The sequence below is a fragment of the Xiphias gladius genome, chromosome 3 (genome assembly GCF_016859285.1).
Source record: "Xiphias gladius isolate SHS-SW01 ecotype Sanya breed wild chromosome 3, ASM1685928v1, whole genome shotgun sequence".
Taxonomy (NCBI): domain Eukaryota; kingdom Metazoa; phylum Chordata; class Actinopteri; order Istiophoriformes; family Xiphiidae; genus Xiphias; species Xiphias gladius.
In genome coordinates, this window is record NC_053402.1 from 6,047,031 (window position 1) to 6,070,727 (window position 23,697).

At 36.9% G+C, this 23,697-nt stretch overlaps 3 protein-coding genes across 5 annotated transcripts in view; 1 reads left to right on the forward strand and 2 right to left on the reverse strand.

Annotated features, from left to right (window-relative positions):
- The window catches only part of tmem205 (transmembrane protein 205), a 3,091-nt gene extending 2,505 nt beyond the window's left edge, over positions 1 to 586 (reverse strand). Inside the window, exon 1 of the mRNA XM_040156487.1 lies at positions 477 to 586. The gene's annotated coding sequence lies outside the window, so the exon portion shown is untranslated. The remainder of the gene's footprint in view (positions 1 to 476) is intronic.
- A 2,873-nt stretch (positions 587 to 3,459) lies between these two features.
- Positions 3,460 to 6,063, forward strand: elof1 (ELF1 homolog, elongation factor 1). 3 transcript variants are annotated; one of them, XM_040123591.1, is made up of 4 exons: positions 3,460 to 3,556; positions 4,674 to 4,805; positions 4,891 to 4,961; positions 5,275 to 6,063. In XM_040123591.1, exons 2-4 carry the CDS (start codon positions 4,690 to 4,692, stop codon positions 5,337 to 5,339), a joined length of 252 nt encoding a protein of 83 aa, XP_039979525.1. In that variant the 5' UTR covers positions 3,460 to 3,556; positions 4,674 to 4,689; the 3' UTR covers positions 5,340 to 6,063. The 3 variants fall into 3 exon arrangements, with proteins under 3 accessions (XP_039979525.1, XP_039979526.1, XP_039979527.1); XM_040123592.1 differs by having other exon boundaries at positions 3,460 to 3,532; XM_040123593.1 differs by lacking the exon at positions 3,460 to 3,556 and adding an exon at positions 3,628 to 3,842.
- A 735-nt stretch (positions 6,064 to 6,798) lies between these two features.
- On the reverse strand, positions 6,799 to 17,847 carry cnn1b (calponin 1, basic, smooth muscle, b). The gene is made up of 8 exons (XM_040122819.1): positions 17,716 to 17,847; positions 17,534 to 17,631; positions 11,302 to 11,423; positions 11,081 to 11,147; positions 9,961 to 10,098; positions 9,472 to 9,588; positions 8,968 to 9,114; positions 6,799 to 8,462 (listed from the first exon to the last, which is right to left on the reverse strand). The coding sequence occupies exons 2-8, from the start codon at positions 17,591 to 17,593 to the stop codon at positions 8,217 to 8,219; spliced, it is 897 nt and encodes a 298-aa protein (XP_039978753.1). The 5' UTR covers positions 17,594 to 17,631; positions 17,716 to 17,847; the 3' UTR covers positions 6,799 to 8,216.
- Between the last annotated feature and the right edge of the window lie 5,850 nt (positions 17,848 to 23,697).

Here is a 23,697-nt window from a genome sequence, read left to right on the forward strand (position 1 = left end):
AAGTATGTCAACAGTTCTAAATCATCTTTAAAAGCAATTCTCATAAAAGTCATCACGTTTTTTTTTTTTGAGCTTTTTCATAAAGTCTGTGGTCTTCAGAAGCCCAAAAAGAACATTAGGGTTAAAAACAGGGCCAGACCTGATAAAGTCTCAAGGATGAGGTAAGGGTGCAAAGGTAGAGCAGAGGAAATACTTTACACACATTTGATTTCTGACAATTATAACCTATACAAGCATCCCAAAGGCAACAACTTGTGAAAATGGCGTGATTAAAGGTAAATAAATGAAAGAGAAGCAGTGAACCTGCTTTCGGTCTTCAACTGGTAACAGTTTCTAGCTTGGACTTGACAAGTTAACCAGCTTTACCGTCTGAGCTAAGGGAGAGTTACACAAGTCTTTTCCTCGGCAGCGTTGCTTAGTTCATTTTGCAATTCAAGTACACTTGCTCACTAGACGTAACAAAAGCCTGCACTTACCTTGGTTTCCTTACCCTATAAGTTATTCGGAAAGCCAACTACAAATGAATATCGTTAATATGACCCTTGGTTCAGCCGAGACACTTCCTCTGTAATATTACGATTTCATTAAGCCCCGCCCCGCTGTGGCAAGGGCGAACCAATGATATTTGAAAATAAGTATTTGATCTTTTCATTTAATTTTTTCCAACTTTGCATCCATTCATCGAGTTCTATCCTATGTTTTCTCTCACAGTTCCTCCCTTGGGTTTTACTTTCCACCCATATCTTACCTTCGCAGGGAATAACGCCCTGTGAAGTTCAGTTGCCATTTTTGTGTTTGTTTGTTTGGCTTTGTTTGGTACAAAATTCAGTTTAAATTTTTTAAGTTTAAGTTTTAACATTTTTGTCCTATAGATTTATGATTTTATATCTAATTTCTCAGAACAGATAACCAGCACCCACTACTTACCCACTGCTACTGACTGCTGAAACTGTATCTTGAATGATGAAATGTGTCTTATATGCTGTGGCTGTACAATCCTACCAACTGTATCTGCCCATTTATACCTATAAAGTTAATGGTTGTAGAATCTGTTTTTATTGGCTGAAGTAGAGGAGAAGCTTCAATTAAAGAAAGTCAGAAGTTAAACTAAGGAGTCAGTCTAAGGTGAAAATAGTCTTGTATTTTCATCAATAACTCATTCTTCCTCTTACAAATTAAAAATTGGATTCATTCATTCACTTTGGATCTGTTTTTCCTCTGACTATGCGTCACTTCTTTTCTTGTGCTACTCTTACATTACATTTTAGTATTCACCATTATCCCATAATAGCTCATTATGGCCACAGAGGTCATTCATCTGAAAAAGGTTACATAAGCTATATAGTTTTATATTTCACAAAGTTGTAATTGGTTTAAAAGTTATATTATAATTATTATAAACAAAATTTTGATGTTTTGCGCCCAGGTGGTATAAGTTATTGGTTATTTGAAAGTTTATCAATGCATCATATCTTAGGAGTATATGTGTTTTCCATGTATGTTACGCTGCTAGTGACCACAGCCATCAGATAAACATAGAAAAAATATCTTTAATGATTTACTATAAGATTACTACACTGTATTATAAGAAGATATAAGAATGTACGGGAATACACAGAAATACTCAAGCGCAGTGTCCTCAAATTTTTAAAGTTACTACCCCCCACATCGTATAACAAATTGTCATCTGTGTCTGCATAATTCAACCATTCATTTAGTTATGTAATGCTTACACTATATGAAATTTAAACCACACACAACATGCTACATATGGTTGTACCAATAAATCGAGTGTACATATTCTAGAGGTCTTAGGCTATGAATTAATTTACACATTTCCTCCACAGTCCAGTGGATATATCATTTTGTCTGAACCTTTTAATGTGTATTATTTTATTACCTGATTACTTTCTTGAATTAATTGTAATTCAATATATATTTTTTTAAATTGATGGACTGGTATACTCTCTAAAGTCAATAAATCAGTCACCACTTCCAGAGTTTCTTAAATACAACAGCCCCAACTTATGATTATTTATTCAAATTTCTTCAAATGTTTGTTTTTCATTTCAGTCTTTATTCTATGCAAAAATATGTAAAACATTTTTATATTTTAACATAATTTTATAGGCTTCTATTTTGTTATATGTTATTATTATTGGATTGGAGGCATATAGTTACAAAGGTCCTTCGCTACACTCAAAATGTCTGTCACAGAATGCTTCAGTTTATATGTTCTTTACCTCAACAAAAAGCCTTTGATAGAACCACTTTGTGAAACACTGACATTCCTCTTGCACCTCATCAGTTCCCAGCAGCAGTTTCCTTGACTGCGGCAGTGAGACTATTTCTACATGAGGAGGTTTCATCTATTTCTGTGGCTCTGTGGCACGGCAAGATCCACATACACACACACACACACACACACACACACACACACACACACACACACACACACACACACACACAGAGAGAGAGAGAGAGAGAGAGAGAGAGAGAGAGAGAGAGAGAGAGAGAGAGAGAGAGAGAGAGAGAGAGAGAGAGAGAGACTTATTATTTTTTTTCACTACACTTTGACCTTGAGCTGGTATGACTCAGCCCATTCATCATTTTTTGGGAGAAATGTTTTATCAGTGAGCTTTTCAGCATGATACTGCTTAGGCAGCCTAAGCTGCCTCACCAGGAGAATTTATCAGTTTATCTCAGTCAATTACAGCTGCCAATTTTGCCAAATGGGTTTTTATTTTTATATATTTAATGCTATTTTTCAAGGACAAAGGGCTGTTTGGAAACCTGCTTGCCAATAAAGAGTACCACAATATAACAGATGTGGTGAAGCTGAAGAGGAGGCTCTCTGATAGCACATTTCTGACATTTTGGTTGATTTCTGAATCCCTGATGAACACAAAAATGAATTACATTGTCCATTAACTAGTATGTCAATCATATCTCCCCCTCATCTGATGATCTGAGTCTTGATGGCTCAAATTTTATGTGTAATGAAAAAAATATTTTTGGCTATTGTGGAAGAGGCCAAAAGAGAGAACCTTATTTCACATTTTAGTGTACATTTTCTCAAAACTACATCTGGGGCTCAGAATCTGGCAGTAATCTCCTGACTCTTACATTATTGTTTCTTGACACAGGACTAAGGTTATGCTGCATAAGCTACAAATGACATATTTTGTGGTTTAATTTAGTTGATTTGTTGGAGAGGACATTGTAAACCTTGCTAACAACTTTTAAAAGAAAACTTATCTATCTATCTATCTATCTATCTATCTATCTATCTATCCATCTATCTATCTATCTATCTATCTATCTATCTATCATATTTTTACCATCACTGGATGAGGGAGAGGAAAAGAGATCCGCTACTGGATACACAAGGCGGTCAGTTTCCCGCTTTAGAGCCAATCATAACCCTGAGAAATTTTCAAATAACCAATCAGAAGCAGCCCCAGAGAGACGGTGCATCCTGAGATAGTTGGATTACACAAAGCATCCTCCTCCTCTGCAAGACATCAGTTTGGTAAGACAATAGTCACATCATTAAGCAAGTGATTTATTCTGCAACCCTTCGTCTTTTACCTTGAAAATTGTCTTCAAAAGCAATTTTTTGTCAACCATTATTTACCCAGCGGTTAGCGAAATAGCTCTCTAGCGTGTAGCGGTATCTTTTTGGCGCTTTAGTGCAAGTGTTTTTCTGATCCTGACTGGCGTTAGTTGAGCTGTTTGGCAGGGGGTATAGCTGTAGTAAAACATAGTTCATTTTTTTTTAAATATACATAGTGGTAACGTCAGTTACTATGCACGCGTAGAAGTTTTCGTCTGGGAGCCAGGTGAGCAATGAAAAAAGAAAGCTATTACTGATAAACTATGATTTAATGATTGTTTTTTTCGATACAAGGGTCAGTTATGCCAATACAGAGTTATGTTATGTAGTTAAGTCAGTTATGTAGGTGGTGGTTTAAAACACTTTCTTTTGGTTATTGAAGGTAAAATAAATTGATGCAAAACCATGAAAAGTACTGCTAGTGGCTTAGTGAAATACTTGACAAAGCATGCCAATTTTAAATAATTTATCAGTACATACACACAGGAACATACACTTGGGCACTTTGCTACGTTTGGCCTGAGGGTCAAAACACAGCAGCATTTCACAAAACACAACGACATTATAAAACAGAACGACAACGACGCCCCGTCTCCTCAGTCCTAATTCTTTCAAGCATGCTTTCAGTGTTCCACTGAATATTTTAATGTCATGATACCGTATTTTGAAAGCAAGTATTACATCAATTGAATGTACTTTGTTTAAAATATTCTCTTGTGAATTGAGTCTCCTCTTCCATCCTTTCAAACTCAATTTAAAATTCGTGCAAGGACACAGCCGAGAGTAATACACAATAGAAACAGGAAATGACAACGAACTGTCTCCAGACACTTGGGTTCTGTCGAATCACAAAAAAGAAGTGTTGTCCCACCTTTTCCGTAATCTGAAATGTCATTGTAATTTGTGAAATGTTGTGTAATGTTGTGTTTCGACCCTCAGAGCCACAGTACTTTGGCATTTCTTTTAAAGAGTTTAAAGGGCAGCGCAGAGTGAATGAAGTGTCTAGTCTGATGGAAAAAGAAGAAAAAACATATTTATTCAATTGTTTTTTCTGTAGAGATACATGATTGCAAATGGGGCGCAGAAAGTCAAAGAGAAAGCCACCTCCTAAGAAAAAGATGACGGGTAACTTGGACACCCAGTTCACTTGCCCATTCTGTAACCATGAGAAATCCTGCGATGTCAAAATGTAAGTTCAGCTCAATGTAACATCACAAGGCTTTCAAAAAACAGAGAATAGCGTCATGATCAACAAAATACTAACTTTTCTTCAGGGAACGAACCCGCAACACAGGAATTATATCATGTAGTGTTTGCTTGGAGGAGTTCCAGACTCCAATAACCTGTATCCTTTAAACAACAAAAGATGAAAACATCACGTATGGCTGATTGCAATTACTTTCACCTGCCAGGGAGAGTTTTTGGTCCCATTTGCTTGTAATTTAGGTTGAGGGATATCGTAAAGTCTTGTGAAATTATATAATGTGGAAAGTCAGGTCAAGAGCCAAGGAACAAGTGATTTGGTTGTGGTTTGTATCCAGGAACTTTATAATGAATTTCTTAATACTGCGAGATTGGGGAAGTAATCAATAATTCCCAATTTCTTATGAAAATTCTTGTGTGTACATTTGGAATGTCCCTTAACCTTTCCTCAACAGATCTGTCCGAGCCAGTGGATGTTTACAGTGACTGGATCGATGCCTGTGAAGCAGCTAATCAGTAGTCTTGTTTTGTTTCTCTCACTTCACTCAGTGACGTTACACCCCTTTGATACGTCTGTTGAATCATTTCCTGTCTAGCTATCACCATGTAGCAAAACATTGTGTTTTTCTGTAAGTGTATGACATGCTTGGATTCATTTTACTACAGTTTGGCTTGTTGAGCATGACACATTGCTCTGGCTGGGCCAGAGTGTTGCTATGTTGTTTGACAGTAACCTGTCTACATCACAATTTTCAATGTAAAGGTTTGATTCGCTTATGAAAAGTGTTGTTTTCTTTTACATTAGATAAAGATGTTCTGTCTTTTTCTGTACCAAACTGTCATATAATTAAGTTTAAAATGTAATCTGACTGTTACTTTTACTAGTATAAAACATTCCTTGTCCTTTATTGGTATTTGTGATTTATAAATTTAAAAAAAAAATTCTCTTTTCTTTAGGTTTTTGCAGGGTTGTATGCAGATTATAACAACACGTACAAGTGTTACTTTTGTGGAAGTATTGTTTTAGTTTTGAACCCTGTCACCAATGCAATGAAACATGTTGGTGGTTGACATTTTTTTTAAAACTGCCAAATCGTTCATTTTTTGGAACAGTATACATATATTTGTACTGCTAAATTTTATTATTTTCCTTTTTAAAATCATGATCATGTCATTTCTATTACACTACTTTTGTGTTTTTCACATTTACAGTGTAATTTGATGTAATAACAATAATGAGAAAATTAAACCGGAACCATATTTTTGAAGTGTTTTTTATTGCACAAATGTCATGTTTAGTGAAAAGCATATCGAGGAAAAAAAAAAAAAAAAAAAAAAAAAAAAAGAGGTATGCAAAGATGTATAGTTTGAACAATGTTAAAACAAAGCCATCACATTAGAGTGAAATGTTACTACACATTCACTCAACATTATTGCCATTCTGGATATTACAGGGTAGTAATGATAAATGAATTAACTAAAGAAAAAAATCTACATTCCCACATTTGATTGAATAAGAGGAATTTATGGTCGTTTGATGGATTGAAAATACAGTAAATGTACATATGCTTTTTCCCACTAGATGGCACCCTGCTACATGTCCAAAATCATGGCTGTGATGCCTTTGTCCCTGAAAGTCTAAACAGATCAGGAGTTCAAACACTAACTCACTAACACTAAACTGACAGTAATTCAAAGCCAATAGATCTCAATATTTTACAAAGAAATAGAGAGGTTTTGATGTGTAACACCACACCGCAACTGTCTGTGCCTCTTCTGTTTCTAACTTTAAGTGTACATTTATGAACTCTAATGTCTTAAAATGAATCCTGTGACAGTTAGTGGCCCTTCTAACCTTACAACAACATTACATTCAAGACATTCGGTGGGTTAACAGTATGATGCAGACATTTCAAAAGGAGAATCTCAACTGTATATTTGGCATGATTCACATTAGCAATTATCAGCAAGCACCTGGGTCTGCTTTGATATTGCCATTTATTGCCAGTGGTGGACAAAGTACTCAGACACTTTGCGTAAGTAAAAGTAGCAATACCACAATGTAAAAATACTCATTCGCAGTATCATCAAAATGTACTTAAAAGTTTGAAAAATAAAAGTACTCAATGAAGAAAAATGACCCCTGTGATTGTTATACTATTATCTTATTATTACTTATTCTAACATATTTCCTAAACTAATTTGTAAAATATTATTTTGTAAAGTAACTATAACTGACAAATGTAGTGGAGTATAAGTATAAAGTGGCATCAAATGTAAAACAAATAAAGTTCAAGTACCTCAAATTTGTACCTAAGTACAGAATCTGAGTAAATGTACTTACTTACATCCCTCCACTGTTTACTGCACACAAAGTGAGGCCAGGTAAAGTGCAAATGGAGCAACAGCACTAAAGCCAAAGTTCACTGAGACATAAGGCAAATAGGAAAGGTTTCCAAAAGGATGGAAGACAAGACAAAAGGTTCACTTGCAATACAAAAACTACTGGTGACTAAGTTTACCTTAACATCAAACTGAATATCACAACACCTACATTTACTCTTTTATTTTAAAAATGCACTGTCTGACAGACCCTGCTACTTTTTCTAAAAACTTCCTTAAAAACCAAAGACTCATGCTGCACACAAACCATGTAAATTAGCAAAATTAGTAATTTGGCAGGCTTGCAAACATGACTATTTGTTAGTGCAGGTGCTCACAAAACAAATCAATGTCCGTACAAAGCTACAAGTCCTCCTGCACTATCCACCCCGGTCAGTCTATGGACCTGGAGCTTCTGTGTCAGCCCCAGCAGTGGAATCCTAGAGTCTGTGGAGCTCCCAAATGGACTCTGTTTCAGCTGGGTCAAAGTTCAACACCACCAACACGGTCACTTGTTTCATTTCAAGGAATTCTCAAATTCTGTTTCATCAGTGTTCAAACTAAACTGGAGGGGTAGGGAGGTGAGGCAAGGGATATAAACAATTAAAAATCTCTAATTACAATGCAGGTAGAAAAAGCAGCACAAAAAAAAAAAAAAAAATCTATAAATAGCAAAGGTCATTAAATCTCAACTTCTGAGTGTTGTTTGGGCATTTTGAGAAATAATAAAATTAATCAGTACAATGAGATACAGAAGTTGGCCACTGCATAAAATTGTTTGATATAAGGTCAGTATAAACACTTTTTTGTTTTACTAATGGAAAGAAAAACAATAAATTCCCAAGAGTAAAAATATGTTTAGGAAAAAAAACGGGCAATAAAGCAGACAATAACGTCAATCAGTGTTAAATAACAGTCTGGGAGGTTTGCACATCAAAGACAATTGTGGTTGGTTAGTTGAAGTAAAAGCAAAGATTTTTTTTTTTGGGGGGGGGCTGTCCGTTTTTTTTTTTTTTTAATCAGAGTACTGGTTGTAGCCATCAAACTCCACCTCATTCCCGTTGTTATAGTAGGTCTCGGTGGGGTTGGTGCAGTACTTGTTGTCGTAGACCTGGCGGGGCAGGCCATAGGTGGTCATGCCCTGCTGGGAGGCCACTTTGTTAGTGCCCATCTGCAGAGAGATGGTGGTGGTGTCACAGTTCTCCAGCTCCAGCTTCTTGTCAAAGATGTGCCTCCTGGTTCCTGGAGCTGTCATGCCAGACTGGGGAACAAAAAAAAGATGAAGGGAAGGAAGAAAAAGAAAAAAAGAATTCTGCAGGTAATGTAGATATGTTTTTCCAAAGCCTCTTATGCAGGCTTCTTTCCACATACCCTCTGGCAACTGCAGAATTACTTCTTGGTATCCCTGGTTGGGCATCACTTTGATACAGCATCAAATGTGTATTTAATACAGCTGTAAATAGTCCCCAACAAACTCAATATTTACTCCTGTTTAAGTAACCTTTGCTAAAAACTACAGTGCCCAGGTCTTTCATGTAACAGGGGGGAAAAAAAAATGTACATTTCCAGTGAGCTCCAGTGGCCTAAGGGCCCAAAAACAGACTAATGCATTGTTGGTTTTGGTCTTTTCATTGGATATGACAACAAAAAAAACAGAGCAACACAGCCTTACACTTTAAACTGATTCATCATAAGCCTGATATTTTATCTGGCAAAATGGATGAATAAAAGCAATATTTTAGTGAATATTGAATCTCTCCCCTCACCTGGCTGGCTCCCTTGTTGGTACCCATCTGTAGGCTGATAGTAGACTGGTCCAGTGGGTTGTCCATGCCTATCTTGGCATCATACAGATGGCGTCGTGTGCCATAAGAGGTCATGCCCTTTTGGCTGGCAAGCTTGTTGGTGCCCATCTAGAGATATAATAAAATGGAGTGAGCTAAATAACTGAAAACACTCTGTTAGTTTGGGGACATATCTGTACAGTATCTGTACAAAAAAAAATAAATCTAAGATCACATCTATGATGGCCAAATTAATGTATTATTCTATTCTACATCAATTATGCAGGGCAGATGAGAGAAGACTCAAGAAAGATGCTTCTGTGAAGATTCAATCAGCATGGGCCCAGGAGAGTGTACAATTACAACCCACTGGGAAGCATCTTTTACCCGCAGAGCATCTCTAGACACATGGATCCACAATCCCATATGTGACCATGGGTAATAAAGTAGCCGATTAGTTTAGTTCAGCATGCCTTCTGTTCTGACCTGCAGGCCTATGATGTTGCGTCCCTCCCTGAGCTTTTCTGGAGCGAAGCGGCGGTGCTGCTTCTCAGCGTACTTCACTCCTAAGTCGTACTTGGAGTGGAAACCTTTGGACTTGGCCTGAGAGAGACAGAAAAGGCAGCAACAGAAAGGAAAATGGTGGTAATAGAGTGTATTATCTTCATACCCATATTGTTTTTATTATGCTAGTGCTGTTTCCATATTGTTCTAGTCCATGGAACAAAAGCACTCAAAGGTAAAAGAATGGCTCTAAGATACAATATACTGTATGTAACAATGACAATATACTCATGTACAGTCATTGCTTATGGTGTCAGTAACCTAAGTTATATTTATTTCATTTTTTGTTGGTTGCACCTGATTCTCCACCATTACACTTTCCTACAACAGATGTCACTGGAGTAACTGTGTGTGTGTGTGTGTGTGTGTGTGTGTGTGTGTGTGTGTGTGTGTGTGTCTAGCTGCCCTCACCATTCCAGCCAGAGCGATGAGTGTGCACTGAACCTGAGTGTGGTTGACATTCTCAAACAAATCATTGGCTTCAAAGATGTCGTGTGGCCTCAGGCCGTACTCTGTGATCGCACGGACGAAATTCCCTATGTTTTCCAGCTGAGGAAGAAAGCAGACAAAGGGAAAAAGGGAATTATTTGAGAAGAGCATCTATTTGGCATCTTACATACAGCCTTGAGTAGTTTTGTTTCATCTTGAATACAGCTGTACACAATCAAAGAATAATCTGTGACTGTTGGTACCTTTTAAAGCAATAGATAGCAATACATTTAACTAGATGAGAAGCTTGATACCACTCGTACATAATATCTGTATGGCAAATATGAAGCTACCTCTAGCAGCCGGCTAGCGTAGCTTAGCACAGTGACTGAAAATGGGGAAACAGCTAGCCTCAGATATAGTGCATTAATTAGTGAGCTCTAGAGGCACTGATAGTCAAATTTTGTTATATTTGGACAGAGCCAAGCTATTTGTTTCCTCCCATTTTATTCTTTGTGCTAAGCTAAGCTAACTAGCTGCTGGCAGTAGCTTCATATTTACCATACAGAAATGGAAGTGGTATTGATCTTCTCATCTAAAAGCTTGCCGCAACACAGCGAATAAGTGTTTTTCCCAAAATTTGGAACTAATGCTATAATATTGTGATTACAGTTTGGTGTGGACACCATAAAGAATAAATAAGATCCTAGTTAAATGCAAAGAAACTAAATTAAATGACAACTGCTAAATACTGGTAGAATCTCAAGGGTTTTGCCCTTATAATGTCTGACTCCATCTGAGAGCTTGACTATGTGTGCCTTCATTTGTAGCAGTGTTAATATCACAGTGAGAATTTTGAAGAGAGTTTCAATAAACCCTTAGAAGCAATGTTTGCTTTTCCAGTCCTGTAAAAGGCTAATAAAAGTTGTGCCAAAATTGGCTTCATTTGATATGGCAGCTACTTTATGGAATGTAAATACGCTCTGTGTTGTCAATGCCAATATGGCAAACTAACTAAGTTCCACATGCTCTGGAAAATGTCCCTGACTTTGAGACTAGCAGGACTAATAAGGCTTTTTTTCCCATGGAGCTGGTACATTACCTGGTGCCAGTTTTGACTGGAGTGATTGATCTTTTTCACAGAACCTGGCTGGAGAACATTAATGAGTCTACAAAGAAAGAAACACAGAATTCAAAAAACCTTTTTTTTTAGGGGGATGTAATATTATTGGGGACAATCACCAATAATATTACTGAAATGAATATGATTACAATTCTGATGTTTCTGTGCTACAAGCATCCTCAGAGTGTCTGTCCACTCACTCGCACAACAGGACTCCATCCTTCAGACCTTCCATGAAGTTGTCCCCCATCCTCTTGCCAGTCACATCCTGAATCCACAGCCTAAGCTCCTCCTCCTTTTGCGGGTCGTACTTACCTGCGAGCTAACAAGGAGGATGGAGCAGAGGTCAAGGGGAAACATTACATTTTACTTTTGCTTCATACTCAGTGATGTTACAAAATGACAGCTGATTTCAGCCCATCAAACTCTCCATTACCAAGTCTACTCTCTAGGGGCAGGCCTTTAGTCCTTTTAGTGAATTTCATGAGAAACACAAAAAACAAAAACAAAAAACAGGGCTTATGCAGCCAAGTGAAGATTGGTATAAATATATATCCTGTGGTTCTAAGAAATGGAAGACAGAAAACAGATCAATAAAAAAAGGTTCACAAATTGACCCTTCTACCTTGAAGAAGAACAAAAAACATTAATGTATGCACCAAACCGCATCAAATACTGTCCAGTGGAATATAAATGCCACTGATGTACTATCGGTGTGAGAGTGTGTGTGTTTATGTGTAGAAAGCGCTGTACGTATAGAAAGTGCTGTATGAATGTGTGGGTGAATGTGGCCTGTAGTGTAAAAGCGCTTTGAGTGGTCGATAAGACTAGAAAAGTGCTATAAAATTGCAGTCTGTTTACCATTTACTTCAGGAGTAGTCAAATTTAGTATTTTCAATTGAACTTTAACACTATTTTTTTTACTTGTGTGTTATTTCTGCTTCATTTTCAAAAGTTTCCTGGCCATTACTATCTAATTTGGTACTAATTATAGTACTTTTTTTGTTTTTCAAATTTTTGCACATTCGGCTAACCCTTGAAAACTTGGATTAATACTTGTAAGAATCAAAAATATACCATTTGAAAATTGTGTCTATTTCCCCTATAACTTGTAACAAATTAAATAGCTCTTTCCAGGAAACTTCCTTGGAATTTATTTGGAAATTACACACCTATAAAATAACACATTACCCTTTCGATTATGATTGGGAAGAATAAACTGAAAATCTGGAAGGGATGGAATGAAAGCAGTATAGGAGAGGTAATGCAACTTAAAATATATACAATACTCAAATCTTAAAAGGGTAATATACACACCAGTGTCTACCTCAGTTTCATACAATGTTTCTTTCATGCCTAATTTCAGGTTTTTAGTTCCAAAAATAACTCTGGATTCACCCTCTTTTTTCTCATAAGGGACGGCACACCATAACTGTATTGTCACTTACTTAAGTCTTACTGTATAATAATAAATATTTTGAGATGAGGAGTATAAAAAAAATGGGAATAAAAATGAAAATGAAAAAGGCCTGAGGACATTCCTACTTGGAAAAGCACACCGGCCTCTCTCTCTTCTTTCCATGTATTTCTTTATTCGCACAAACATTGCCCTAATACTTTGAATTCTGGCCTGGGATTTAAGGCTGCTCCCCCCTTTTCAAACACACACACACACACACACACACACACACACACACACACACACACACACACACACACACACACACACACACACACAGACACACACACACACACCCTCGTCCCCTTTTCCTGAATGTTCTGCAGATAAGTCCTCACAGTCTGGGACAGGCAGCCAACACAAACAAGTATTTCAAAGCAACAGGGATTGCGTAGCTTCCAGTCTATCACACCAAACTTGGGAGAAACAGCTTTCCCAAACACTCCTCCCTCTCCCTCTGACTGTCTCGCTCTCCATCACCAATTGGCCCAGGTCATATTTCTTTCTCCCCCTCTTTCTCACTCTCACTCTCCCTCTGGGTTTTCCAGAATCTGCCCTTTTACAGTGAGGTGACTATTCAGGCAAACCACGTCTGATAAAGACAGGCCAAGATCGACAGGTCCTGCTTCCAGTTGAGGTACTTGAGCTCAGAGTTTGATTTAGGTGTGTTGTTCTTTTCATAGTAGAGCTCAGGAATGCAGTCAGAACTGGTTGTTTTCTAAACTTTGAAAGACATTTTCTATTCATAAACATGAATCACAAAAAGGAAAATAGGATGGAGCATGAATACATACCCCGAATATTCCGTTTAAAACATTTTAAAACTTTAAACATCAGACAATTTTTGTAATTTTCTTGCCTGACCATTGATGGACTAGATAGTATTTGTGATGCTGGGTATCAAACCTCAATCAAAACTTGTCCTTTGCAGGTCTACTCAGATCCTTTACATAGAGCATTAATATGTAACGTTTCCTATAGAAAGGTCACTGTGGACACAAGTGACAATGATTGAAAAATGGGAAATGCTAAAAAATACTTAGCACGAGAAGAGAATAGAAGAGAACCATCATAAAGTCAGTAAACTGAGTCTGATATAGAGCAATATCTCTCTAAAGTTAGCTGACATAAGCCTACACTACTCACCATAAGCTACTGGTCATATCAGACCAAGTAAGGCTACAGTGACAAACCTCCTCCTGCTATGAGCTACGGTGCATCACTTATTTGTTTAAGGAACATTTTGTTATTTCTTCTTTTATAAGTTAAATAGTCTAGCTTTAAGCAAAAGTACAACAATTTAAAAATACTTGATTTCAACTAAAAGTCCTTTATTTAAAATCCTAGTACATTATTAAGTATTATTAGCAATGTGTACCTAAAGTATCAAAAGTAAAAGTACTCCTTCTGCATAAAAAATTACCCCTTTCAGTGATATAATATCATATATCACATTAATTATGCACTAATGCATAAGCAGCATTTAGCTGTTGTAGCTGGTTCAGGTGTTATTGATTTAACAACTACTTTGGTATTTTAGTCCAGCAGTTCCAAACCAATGGGTCACAAGATAAATCTGAGGGGTTGTGAAATGATTAATGGTGTAGGAAAGAAGAAAAAACAGTTTCAGAGGAAAACAGAGAGGTATAAACAGTTAGCCAAAATGAATGGATAAACAATTTCTGCTAAATAAAATTTGTATGCAATTTTTCACATTTCCTTAATCTTTTCTGTTTTGTTTAATCATGGATAATTTGACCTTGTTGGGCTGCTAACAATGATTTAAATGAAACCTTCCGAGATCTTTAGAGGGGAAATTCCTTTTTGGTGGAACTAATAATTTATCTGTAACGTGACAAAGGACTCCAAATAGACACTGCTTTTTTGTAAAGAGTCACAAGTCAAAAAAAGTTTGGGAAACACTGGTTTAATCTTTATTAATGTATTGTATTTTATAAGCTTAACATATATTTTAATATGTATACTGTATATAAAATCTGTCAAATAGGCTATATTTTGTGGTGCAGAAAGTACAGTATTTCCTTCTGCAATGTAGCGTAGAAGTATAAAGTAGCACAGATGGAATTACAAGTAAAATACAAGTATCTCCAATTTGTACTTAAACACTTTACTTAAGTAAATGTACAAGTTGCCTACTGAAAGCTGGCACTGAATGTCTGGTCAAATTCTTAATCTTGTTTAATCATTCTTTAAAGAGAATCAGATCGTCCCTGACTCAAATTAAGCTGGCAAATCGTAAACTGTATTTTATTCAGGGAGTCCTTGTAGAGCTGCTTGTTTTTAGACATTTTACATGTAAGATGTTACATGTAAGATGTTACATTACATGACATTATGCATGACTGAATAATTTCATGTAATGTCAGTTACAGATCAATTTTAACATTGCAAAGCTTAGCTAACATTAGCCACTATAATATACGGTCACATCTACGGTCACACCAAGTAAGGCTATAGCAGCAAAACTCCTGTGTTTATTGAACTTAGTAATGGTATGTTTGTGTTAATATGAATGCAACTTCAAATCTGTAAGACCAAGAATGTTTTATTTCTTCTTTCAAAAGTTACACACTTATAGGTTGATCAACAACCTATAAGGAATCTCACAGGCCATTTGCAATATTACATATTACCATGTGGGGTCCAACAACAAAGAATAAATCATCACTGTAAATATATATACCTGTCTAGCTGTTTGTAACTGATAAGTGGAAATCTCTACATACACAAAAAGAAACAGTTCTATTGACATTATTTCTTTGCATGTATAAAATGGGTCTGCTGTGTGAGCTGCTAGTATGGTTTTGTCTCCACCATCCATCTCCTGTCCACCTGTGTTCTGTCAGGACAGTGTTTTCGTCATTCTTGACTTCAATGTAAACTGTTTAGACTAAGGACACTTTCTCAAGTTCCAAGTCAGAGCCTGGTCACTCCTTAAAAGGCCATTGGATTATGCTGATGCACCTGTCAGTCTTCCTGCTGCATCTCTGCTCGTCTCTGATGTCATGCTGCTGGAACTTACCATCCCTGCTTGACCCATGAAGCCCTACCAATCTAATAAAAAGTTTATTTCCCCAGCTAACATTGTTTCTATTCTACAAAAAATTGAGTATGCTTCTTCACCTGCCCCTTGTGCACATAATAGACTTGGAAAGGGTACAGAGATGACATCAAAACAGCCAGACTAGCACCAAAATCTCAAACCTTCATTCCTGACTAAGAGTCTGCTGACTGCTGAATAGAAGTAATGAAAGGAATGTGGGTTTCAAAAAGTGAAGTGCACCTCTGTGTAAGATCAAAGTACAGATGAGAGATGGCACTATTCAGGGAAGAGGCCACATCCCTCCAGGAAAATAACGACAATGATGATCTAGGTGTTGGAACAATCACAGGCTGACCGTTCTCATCCCGAACACAAACTGTCAGCAGCTCTGACTCATCCCATTGTACAGAGTTACTACTGTCATGATACCACCAGTAGAGGCAGCAAACACATGAAAAAAATCCCATAAAAAATTTAATTGACTGTAACTTTATCAACACTTTTTGGCTTTGTCAGGATGCTGACAGCTTAAATTGGAGAAATATGATTGTGCATGTTCTTGTTGTCCTGGGTCAAACCCAATTCAGTGTCCGAATGTAACTAAGTACATCCAATCTAGAACTGTACTTTGAGGTACTTGACTATTTCTATATAGCTACTTCACAAAACTTGAGAGGAAATGTTGTACTTTTTTTTACTGCACTACATTAATTTACAGATTGATACTTTACATACAAATGTATCATCAGTTTATGAAATCTGACACATTTATATAGCTTCAACAACAAACATATATAAAGTGCGTAAAATGAGCTTTTGATACTTTTAGTATAGTTTGCTAATAATACTTATTTACTTGCACATAAGTAAGATTGGTAATGCAGGACATTGTATTTTTACATTGTGGTATTACTACTTTCAAAGGATCTGAATACTTCCACCACTAACCCACTGTCATTTTTTTAAAATTTAGACTTTGCTTACAAAAGTAAGTTACAAGTCCAAGTAAATCACTTCATAATCATTTACAATATGTGCCTTTAGTTTTGCAAATCAAGCTTTAATCAATGGTTAAAATCAGAAATACCTTTATATGAATCTTGCCTCTCAATACATGCAAGCTCATATTCACAATCTTAAAAAGATGATACATTTTTTCATGTTTCAATCAGTTTGATTTCTCAGTCACAGAGAAAAATGAACCAATAACAGAAGAATAATACAGCAGATGCAGTGCAAGTCAAATTGCCTCCCCCTTGTGCTGCACTCTCGCAGACTAAATGCTCTAACCCTTCATAATCACACAAATAATTTGGCCACTAAGACTTACTTTCAGCTCCAAAACAATCACATCCTTCACTGTGATCTATTATCAAACGGCAGGAGTGTGTCACCAGAGCCATTTCCCATACACACAACATTGAATCACACTAGTGAGATCACATCATAATACCTTTTTATTTATTTATTTAAACTTGACATGCATATAAAAATATCTGCTTTAAGATCAGAGTTACAGCCACTCATTACATTTTAGTCAGTTTTTGGGTTCTTTCTTTACTGTTTGAGGAGGAAAGACATGCTAACAGGTTGTTCAGGTAGACAATGATGGCTACAACTTGCTAAATACTAAGTTTTTATCCAGTAATCCTATCACTGCTCCATATAAATACTCAGCATATCATATAAACAACCATTTGACCACAAACCCTACTGTATAGGAATCTGTTTGGAGGAAAACATCTTGGAGTTAGTTATAAAATATTCAAATAGGGAGTGTTTACTATATTCATTATCATGCTAAGTAACCGTCATTGACCGTTGGTGGACCCCTGCCCCCATTCGAGGAGCTAATGCTCCAGCTAAAATGTGTTTGATATGACAAAATAATATAAAAACGTAATCTTACCTTATTCTTGACCTCGGCAGAAAGTCCGAAGGCAGGGCCGCTCCTGAAATGTGTTGTCATTCTGTTGTTTTGTCTATTTACAGTGGAGCTGAGGAGGGCTTTAAAAATGGAGAAGCAGGTTACAGCTCTCTATCCGAGGCAGGGGAAACACACACCAAAAGTCCAGAACAAATCCGTGATACCTTCTTCTTTTTTTATATACGTCGCAGTTGTGCTCGGACCTGCTCGTGAGGCTTTAGGACAACCTTCCGACACTTTTCTGAATCTTTTTAAACTCTTCCCATGTGTTTGCTCTCTGATTGGTCGGGGCCGCCGTCCAATCCGGACGCAGCCTCCTCATTTTGGGGGGGGGGGGGGGTGATGTCACCGCTCGGGTATTAGATTTAATCAGTGTCAATTTTTCCATCTTCAGGCCAGTCAGGGATGCCTTTCACGTGTACTGAGATGCGCTTTGCTGAACTTATGTCATTGTATTTTGGTTATCAGTCATAGCCTTAAAATGCATTAGGGGGTAAATATAAAAAATTTTCCCCTTGTAATTAAACTACACATTATATCCTGTCACAAATAGCAAGATAGTAGAGTAAACCTATGAGTAAAATTGTATGTAAACACTTATTTCAATGATACTCTACAAAAGAAGTTATTAAAAACATATGAAAAAATAGGAAATTATAACAGAGCAAATATTGCTAGTGCTTAGATTATGTCAATACTCATACTACTACTACTACTAATAATAATAATGCTTATATGCTCACAATGAAAATGACACAGTTAATGCTTGCTGCAATAATTTCTCCTGTTCTTACTGGCCATTAAAATCAAAATCCACAGTCCTTGTTCTACATTTTGGAGTTTATCTGAAGTTAATAAGTTTCAGCAGTCTGAAAAGAATGTACCTTTTGAAAATATCCAGTTGATTTGACTCTTATCTAACTTTCCTCTTATTAACTTAAGATAAACTTTGAAATGTATTTTTTACACAGAATGGGAATTGTGGATTTTTTTTTCTCCATCACTGAATTGATGGGGAACAAAATCATTCACTGGAAGAGCATTATGAAGGGATCTTTTAATTGCCAGTTTGAACAGGAGAAATGATTAAATCAAGCAAAACCTGTTTTAATGTAGAACACCCAACTTGCAAAATTGTGAACCAATCCTTTCATATAAAGTCTGAAAGATAGGCCAAATGTGTGAACATACAGTGTTAGAATTTTAACAAAACAACCTAACCACAAGGTACATTTAGTAGTTGTTATGGAGCTTTCAATTGTAACCCACAATCCTCCTCAGCTGATGGAGTTTTCCCAGCTGTCATGGGGTTGTAGATTTTCACATTTCTACTCCTTGGAGCACTTCACTCCATATACAGCGTACATATACCCATATGCTGTTGGAACTGATAGCAGCATATTTGACATGTGTTTGACTGTGCGTAGAAGGTACTGCAGAGCACCTGACGTCACTCTAGTAACACTTAAGTAGTTTTCCTGTTTTACTCCAGTGTGTTACTCCTCTTTCCCCCAGTAGCCAGGCAGATGACAAGGAAAGGAATGCAGCAGATTCAGGGGGTCTGTGGAGCGCAAAGTCAGGGGGGAACAGAGGACGCGGTTCCCTGGACAGCATGATACACCCACTGCTCTCCCTTTTTGTGTGTATGTGTTGTGTGTGTGTCACTACCAGACACATCTCAGGCATGTTAATGGAGCTGGAGAGGAACATTCTGGAAAGGCCAGGGATGGATGAAAGAGAAGGGGACAGAGAGAGCTGAATTACAGTACAGGATATGTGGCTACAGTGGTAGTGATAGACAATAAAAGGGTGCAAATGCAAGATTACTGGACATACACTGTTACCCAATAACAATGCAAAAGGCTTCAGTCAGTCAGTGGTGGATTTATACACAGACAGGTGAAAATAATTACTGCAAAGCAATGGTTTGCATGAGACCACAACTGACCACAACACTCCAATTATGTTCACAATATAACACACTGCAGCTGTGATATTTCACTTTACTCTTGGAATGAAAATGCCATTCCTTTACTCTTGGAATGAAAATGCCAGGTGACTAAAGAATAAAAACATATATCACATAAACTTTTCTGCAAGAAATATGAAAAAGTTCGACTTCAGTTTCAGGAGTCAAGCACCTGATTAATATTGATCCTACAGCATCAAAGGCACTTCAGAACATGTAGTGTGATGGATCAGTCTGATAAAGGGAGAGCGGTGGGTCTAATAGCAAGATTTTCAAGGTTTTATTCACTAATAGATCTGAGATATGATACAGAAATGGCCTATAGGGTAATTGCAGAGAGAGGTAAAAATGCAAACAGCCCAATGAGTTCCAAGGTTGTGGCTGCCAGTGAGGACACTAAGTTCATGTTCTCTGTAATTTGTCCATGAATTTTGGGGATTTTAATGACCTGGGAGGGGGGTGTTTTTTCCGTAATTACATAAGGTGGGACTGGAAGACAAATTATCAAATATCTTTAAATTTTAGTTTTTCAGATCAGAAATATTAAATAATATACAGTATAATAAAAGGAATTAGTATTTCTTTGGGCACAGGCTCAGGGGCCCCAAGGAGTCAGGGATCCCCCCTGAGCTTCACTGGCAAAATGTCACTAAAAGAGGAACATATTTATTAAGAGACAATACACAACTGCAAAGAGACACAAATGAAAGATTAAAGTTGAAACACAAACAGAAACAGAAAGATGAAAACTGACTAAAGAGATGGAAAAAGCAAAAAGAGGCAAAACAACTATGGAGATGCAAATCAAGTACTAAGAGAGGTTAAACAACTACAAAGAGGCTCAAAAACAACTACAAAAAAGGGCAAAGCAATCAGAGGCACAAAAGAACTATAGAATTACACAATACAAAGAGATGTAAAATTACTACAAACAGATGCAAAACATCAACAAAAAAGAGATAAAATAAAGTTTGATTGTCCACCCCATTCGCAAAAAACAAGGAAATGCACTCTTTGGTCCATCCTCTCCCCCTCCCCTTCGTCTGTGCCATAGCCGGATTGGCCATCCAGGGCAAATCCCAGTGGGCTGCTGCATCAGTGGGCCAGTGGACCATCAAAAAATCCATAAAGTTTTTACCTGCCCTCTCTGTGTACCTGTCATTTGGCGTGCGCATGAGAGAGAGAGCTGCATGCGTGTTCTGGGACAGGGCTCACTGGACAATCTCAACCAAGTTTCACCCTCGCATTGAGCTAACATTAACTTGAGTAAATCTAACCTCAGCATAGGGCAATTGTTGACATGTTGCCAAACCTGCATGCATGGAGAATGTTTTCCACACAGGTTTACCTTGCAAACTGATTATATAACTGGGAGGCTGATTTCTTCAGTTATGTTAGAGTGATGACAATGATTTCTGATGATTTTTTCACAGTCTGCCCAGTCAGAGAGACAGGGAAGATATAGTGGTGGCAGGAGTAGAGGAATAGAGCCACAAGAGGTCAAGGAATGCATGGGAGAAGGAGAGCATCTAGAACAGCAGCATCCTCATGAATGTGTTAAACTAAAATACTTACATATTGCTCCTGTAATACTTGATGTATCAGCTAGTATGTAAACAGCTACAAGAGTTCAATTGTCAATTGATGAGTAGGCACTGAAAGCAGCAGATTGCCATTTAGAGGGTATGAGATTAATACACTTAAAATGTGCTTAATCATTAAAAGCAACTGAAATTTCAGCTGAAGTAGAAGTGTGTGTATTGTTAATAGTTGAAATGTCAGTTGTACTATAAGTGGTGACAGCCATTCAAATGCCAGTTGATGTATTTGAACTATCAGTTAATGTGCAAAGGCTAAAAGCAGTTGACTAGTAAGTTATGAAAGCAGCTGGAACGTCAGTTCCACATGTAAAGGATAAAAGCACTTGAATGGTCAGATGAAAACAGTTGAAATTTTCATTGAAGTAGTTAAGGTGTGGGCATTGTTAGCAGTTGAGGTTTCTTTTTGTGCTGTGTGTAAGCACTGACAGCAGTTGAAACATCAGTTTGCATTCTGTAATTACAAATGATGGGAACTGAGTGTCTGATTCTGATATTTTTTGACTAAATGTCTTTAAATTTGACAGTTTTAACCAGGAATATTTAAAAAAATATATATATATTGCTAAAATATAATTAAATTTAATAAAGACACTTAGTATTTCTCCATTACAATTTTATCCCAGAAGTGTGGAGAAGGCTTTGTAATGGTAATTTATGTATAATTTAACAATTACATTGACTTAAAAAAATTAGAAAAGAAAAGTTAAAAAAAAAAATTCTGACTTCGTAATACTGTTCCACAGGTGGAATTTGGACTCATGATCTCAGTATTTTATAAAAATCCAGGCTCAGTGCACCAACAACCGGCTACTAATCAAGTTAAAGGCCAATAAAAAGTATACAGAAACATTATAGTGGACCTCATAAACTGGTTAACCTTCTACCTCATACTTTTACAACATAGTAAATCTTTCATTTTTGTATTTTGTAATGTTTCTAAAATGAACCAAGATAGTAGTATCAAATGATTATCAAATTACAACAGATTACAATTAAACTGCCAGTTGGAATATAGAATTCTGCATTCTGCATAAAAAAATGTGCACAAACAAAGACACATGCTCATTTATGATTAGTCACATTCCCTTTCATGCAGACACACACACACAAGCGAGGGTCTTATAAACATTTCACTGCGAGAAGAAGCAGCACACACATGGAATTTGGACACTTTATTTGGGCATGATGGGAGAAGGGAAGGGCCTAAGCTTACTGGGAGAGGGATGGAGATGTAATGGGAAAGAGGAATCCCTCACGCTAAAAATAACAGACTGCAGTTAGATATTTACTGCATGGTGGGATTTACTGTTTACGTTGACTCTAGGTTCATCTGACACTTAGGCTAATGGGCTACTTCTGGGTACATTTACTGTATTGCGCAATGTCATGTGGATGGTAGTTGATGAGTAAAGAGGCCTCATTTAAAGAAAAGACAATAAATGCGTAACAGTTTTATCAACTGGAAAGAGAAATTCTCTGATAATGTGCTTTGTATCTAAAGCATTCTTTACTTTAAAAGGATGAGGGTGGGTTTTTCAAGAGTTTAGCAAGATTATAAGCAATCCGAACAAAGGAGCAGTTTAATTGTTTGATGACACATGGCACATTTCAGAGAAGATATTTCAGAGTAAAGGAGATACATCAATAGCGAAAATCATTGGAGAGACATCTTGGATAGCAGAAGAGCTCTAGGTTGGATACAGAGATACGGTATGTTGTTATGGAGGCATGACTTTGAAGCCAAGTCATGAGTCATGAAATTTGCCAAAATGCAGACAGATCATTTCAAGGACCAAAACTGTTTAGGAAGAAAGATGCAGAAATATAGAAATGGAGGGAGAGGAAAGGATAGAGAGGGAGATTAGTGTAGTTTCAGAAACCCACAAGGGCATTACTACAGTAAGCTGTTTCTTCCTCCACCCATCGAACCCTCTCCTCACTCCACTCTGTCTGGCTATTTATGGTAGAAGGCCTCAAGATCCTTCGCAACACAAAGGAGTTCTGAAGGCTGAGTTCATGGCATCATAATTCCAACCTGTCGCTACAGTAGGGCAGGAAGCTTCAATCAAACCTGGATTTGGTCAATAAAACCACAAGTGTCAACGCAGACTTATTCAATTCCAAGTCAGTGTACTTTCCTTTAGTGATCCATGCTCATATTCTTGAATTTTTATATCTTATTTAGAATATTTATTTTTTTCTGTACACTTTTTGTCCTTCAACTCATTCATCATGCTTTTATGTAGAAACTCAATTTGAACATCTTAATTTCCCAATTAATTAGCTTACACTTTAAATGAAATTTCAAGTGCTTTCATCACTTTCATCATGTCAATGTGGCATTTTAACAGATTTTTATTCTTAAACTGGCAGTCCAATTACTTTCAGATCTTACATTTGAAAGGGAAATTTCAGCTGCTTACAGTGATTCCACTTCAACTGAAATTTCAACAACTTTTATCGTTTCCATGGCAATGACATTTCAATTGCATTTATTTTTTATTCTTCGACTGCTTTTATTTTTTACTCTTAGCTTTAACTGGCACTTCAACTTCACTCAGCAGGTACGCTTAAAA